This window comes from Bidens hawaiensis, unplaced genomic scaffold (genome assembly GCF_021521415.1).
Source record: "Bidens hawaiensis isolate Kalapana, Puna unplaced genomic scaffold, B.hawaiensis_p1.1 tig00021984_1, whole genome shotgun sequence".
Classification (NCBI taxonomy): Eukaryota; Viridiplantae; Streptophyta; class Magnoliopsida; order Asterales; family Asteraceae; genus Bidens; species Bidens hawaiensis.
Window position 1 is genome coordinate 108,469 of NW_027493401.1, and position 3,983 is coordinate 112,451.

The 3,983-nt window shown below is 34.9% G+C and overlaps 1 protein-coding gene across 1 annotated transcript; it reads left to right on the forward strand.

Moving 5' to 3' along the window:
* Positions 1–374: 374 nt before the first annotated feature.
* On the forward strand, positions 375–2,794 carry LOC143564312 (F-box protein CPR1-like). Its single transcript, XM_077051624.1, has 3 exons — positions 375–400; positions 1,513–1,763; positions 1,918–2,794. The coding sequence occupies exons 1-3, from the start codon at positions 375–377 to the stop codon at positions 2,790–2,792; spliced, it is 1,152 nt and encodes a 383-aa protein (XP_076907739.1). The 3' UTR covers positions 2,793–2,794.
* Positions 2,795–3,983: the final 1,189 nt, after the last annotated feature.

Sequence of the window (3,983 nt, forward strand, 5' to 3'; positions counted from 1 at the left end):
CAAGTTTATGCTTTTTTGACTAGAGATTTGTTGGAGTTGCATAAGTTGCCATCGTTATCTTCCCGGAAAGCGAATGCATTTCATATTGCGGTGTGTCTCACAACAGTTTGGTGTTTACGGAGGACAATATTGTTTCTTGGTATTGCAAGGAAGCCAGTTAATATTAATAATGTGATTAGTGAGATTAAAGCGTTAAGTTTCTTGTGGGTGAGTAGTAGGTCAAAGAATTTGTGCCTAATGTGGGAGAGTTGGAGGGACTTCAATTTCAGCGCAGAAGGATGGTAATGTTTGAGTGTTGGGTGTTTATATTGTCGCTAGTATCTTGCTTGTATCAATTTGGTTTACGTAATGAAATTATTTCGTTTGTTGTAAGGATGGCAAAAAAGTCCGAGCCCGACAGGTATACACGAACCCGAAACAAATGGAACCGGCATACCCAAAACCCGATGGGTATGGGCCGGCTATGGGATTAGATGATACCCGGCCCGATTACTCGAAAGCGCCTACCCGTTTACAGGAACCTTATAGCCGAAAAAATCTGTGTATTTTGTAGATTGTGAAGCATATGTATAAAAAAATATATAAAAATTATAACGATATTATTTATTTAAATATTGTAACGCTTATATATATTATATAGTGTAATATATTTTAATTTGTAATAGTTGTATGAATAAAAGTTATAAAAGAATTATATAATATAAAAATGTATTTAAAAATCCAACGAATATACCTGATACCTGACGAGTAATGGACCGGCTATATGACACGATTTTACAAACAGGTAGTAGTATGACCCGTTGCCATCCGTCGTTAAAAAAAATAAAATATAATAATATAAAGTAGCCCAATAAAATATACCAGAGTATCATATAAACAAGAAACAAGTTTAGATCAGACCTGTACGAAGCAGTTAATGCGGAAAAATATCGGATATCGGTCAAGGACCGACACATGAGATATCGATTTTCACGGTGATATATCGGTTATATATATATATATCACACATTAAAACATTCATAATATTAATACTTAATAGTAAAATCAAAACTTCAAAAGTGAATATACACGTATCAATACTGAATACTAACTAATATTCTTAGAAAATAATATACGTAACACAATGTTTTAGATTAAAAGGTGTGGTGACTAGGCTTATTGTGCACGAGAATCATACATACACCATATTTAGGATTTTAGGTGAGCTGGGTTGTGTCTTCATATTTAAGATTTTAGGGGTTAATAACTTAACATAATATATGTGGGCTTTAAAAGCACTCATAACAGGCCCAACCGATATATCGGTGATATGGCCGATACACACAAAGTAAAATATCGCCGATATATCAGTACTTATCGGCGATAATATCGGCTCCGATATTGAAACCAATATTTTGGACCGGTACGCTGCCGGGGGACCGAGAACCGATATATCGGTGATATAGCACCTATATATCACCGATATTGATAGCTTAGCCTGTACCTATATATATGGTGTCGTTTAACCAACAGTGTAGAAAATGTTCCTTATACAAAAACCCTAGCAAGCAGAGCAGTAATCAAAATCAAAATGTCAGACAACATGCCTTTGGAAGTCCAAGAAGAAATCCTGAAAATGCTTCCTATGAAACCATTAATTCAGTTCCGATCAGTCTCCAAAGTATGGAAGTCTCTTATCGATAGCTCTCATTTTATTGCTCATTATAGCTCCCCACACACTCATCTACTCGTGCTGGAAGACCCAGCATATGCCTACCCAACATGTCTCACTTGTTGATGGCGTTGGCTTCTCTTTCCGCATAGATTCTATTATTCATCCGTTGGTTAGCACGCACAAGTGTTACAACATAATCGGCAGCTCTCATGGCTTGGTGTGTTTTTATGAGTATCGTGACACTCGCAATGGCATTAATGTAGCAGACACGGCTATTCTTTGGAATATTTCTATTAGAAAAGCTGTTGTTGTTGTTGTGCCTAATGTGGCCGATCCCAAGGAAAGGATATATTTTACTCATTTAGGTTTTGGGGTTTGTCCTGAGACTGTAGACATTAAGATTGTCAAGGTTACACAAATTGCTACGTGGAACCGTACGGAAAGTATAAGTTGCATCCCTTGGCAAGTTGAGGTTTTTACGTTAAGCACACGAGTTTGGAGAAGTCCCCGTGGCAATCTCCCTCGTAAATCAATTAAGTTTGGTTATGGGCACGGTATAGATGGGGTTTTTTACTGGCTTGCTACTAATAGGAGTACTATTAACGATGGATTTATGTATAAGTATAATTTGATTATTTCATTTGATATGGTGAGTGAAGAATTTAGAGAAATAACTTTTCCGAATAGTTTAGTTCACAAGTCTAGGGATAATTTGTGGTTCTCTAGTCTAAGGAAGTCTCTTGTTTTGTTGGAACATAATGATGAAATGACTAATGTTGTTGTATGGATGATGGATGGCGGTGTATCAAACTCGTTTGCAAAGCTATTCACTATTCACGCACCGCATGCAAAAATACTACGCGTACGGGAATTTAGGAAGAGCGGTGAACCTATAGTTCAAATCATGGAAGATCCTTTTGATCCAGATCGGATTTATGTTTCATCGTCGCTTTTTGTTTATGAACCCAATTCAAAGCGCTTTAGTGAACTTGGGATTAGTGCAAGAGGTGCACACGATTTATTTTCTGTGCATTTCTACATGGAAACATTACTTCTGCTTGATCAACCAGAATTTGCGGTTTATGACAAAGGTGAACGCTACATTGCAAAGGGAAGACCTAAGACAGAAGGCTTTTGAACCATACAAGCAAAGTATACGCCCTTTAACACGAGCAGAGTGTTTGTCTTTTCTGTTTTTAAACCTTATTGAAAAAGTTATATATTATCATGGATTTAGCTATCCACTATTTGGTGTTTTCGGTTATGTTCTGGCATCAAGATTTTTTGTTTTTATCTTTTTGTGATTATATGATGCAATTATGATCCGTTTTGTGTTGATATTTAAGGTTTAGCAAACTGATCTTTGTTCATGGGATTACATGATATTATTATTATTATTATTAATATTATTATTATTATTATTATTGTTATTATTATTATTATTATCATTACTGGTATGCTTACTCTATTAATACCATAGAATCAAGAAGTAGAAGACACAAATGAAGTGGCTACAGAAGTCGGATGTTTTGCAGGGTATGAAATCTATAATAACTGTTTTCGGCTCACAGTATACGTTTTGAAATTAGCTTATACGTGTCAGTGTGTGTCCGTTGCCTTCTGTTTGATACAATCCTGCAGTTACCTATGAAGGAAACCTATTAATTGTTTCAGTGCTTAACAACATAGTATAATGAATTCAACAAGAAAATTTTCAGATTTTTTTTTGTCATCCTTTCAGTATCACATGATCTGTAAATGTAGTATTATTCGGACATGATTATTGATTATTGTTGAGTTCGCTGTTTCTTTTATGTAGTCTTGGAAGCGGTATTATTATTATTTTTGTTAACAACCAAAGCACAATTAGATACATCTTTGTTGTTTGAATAACCTGGACCTTTACACTTTACATAATTAATGTGAGGATAATTTTCATGAAAATCTGTAGTATAGATTGTTGCCCAAGAATGCCTTGATTAATCGTTATGCTGCTACGAGTATACCTGCCTCGACGGTCTAAAGTTGGACATTTTTTTAATACTGTCATGGCCTCATGGGTTGTTTTGGGTTACAGTTTATCTTAGGCTGCTGCCATAATTTCTTTAAATGCTACTTTTGAATCTTGTTTGACTTGATCATATCAGTTTGCTGCTGCTGGTTGTTTTGTTTTGTTTTGTTTTGGTTCTCATGAATTTTGATGATGTTATATTGATTTTTGTAACACTTTTCAGAAATTTGATAGTTTATATCACAATTTTTTATTAGTTTTTTTTTTTACTTTTTTTGTCATTTCATATTTGTGACCCCAAGCAAGTTGAACTTTCTT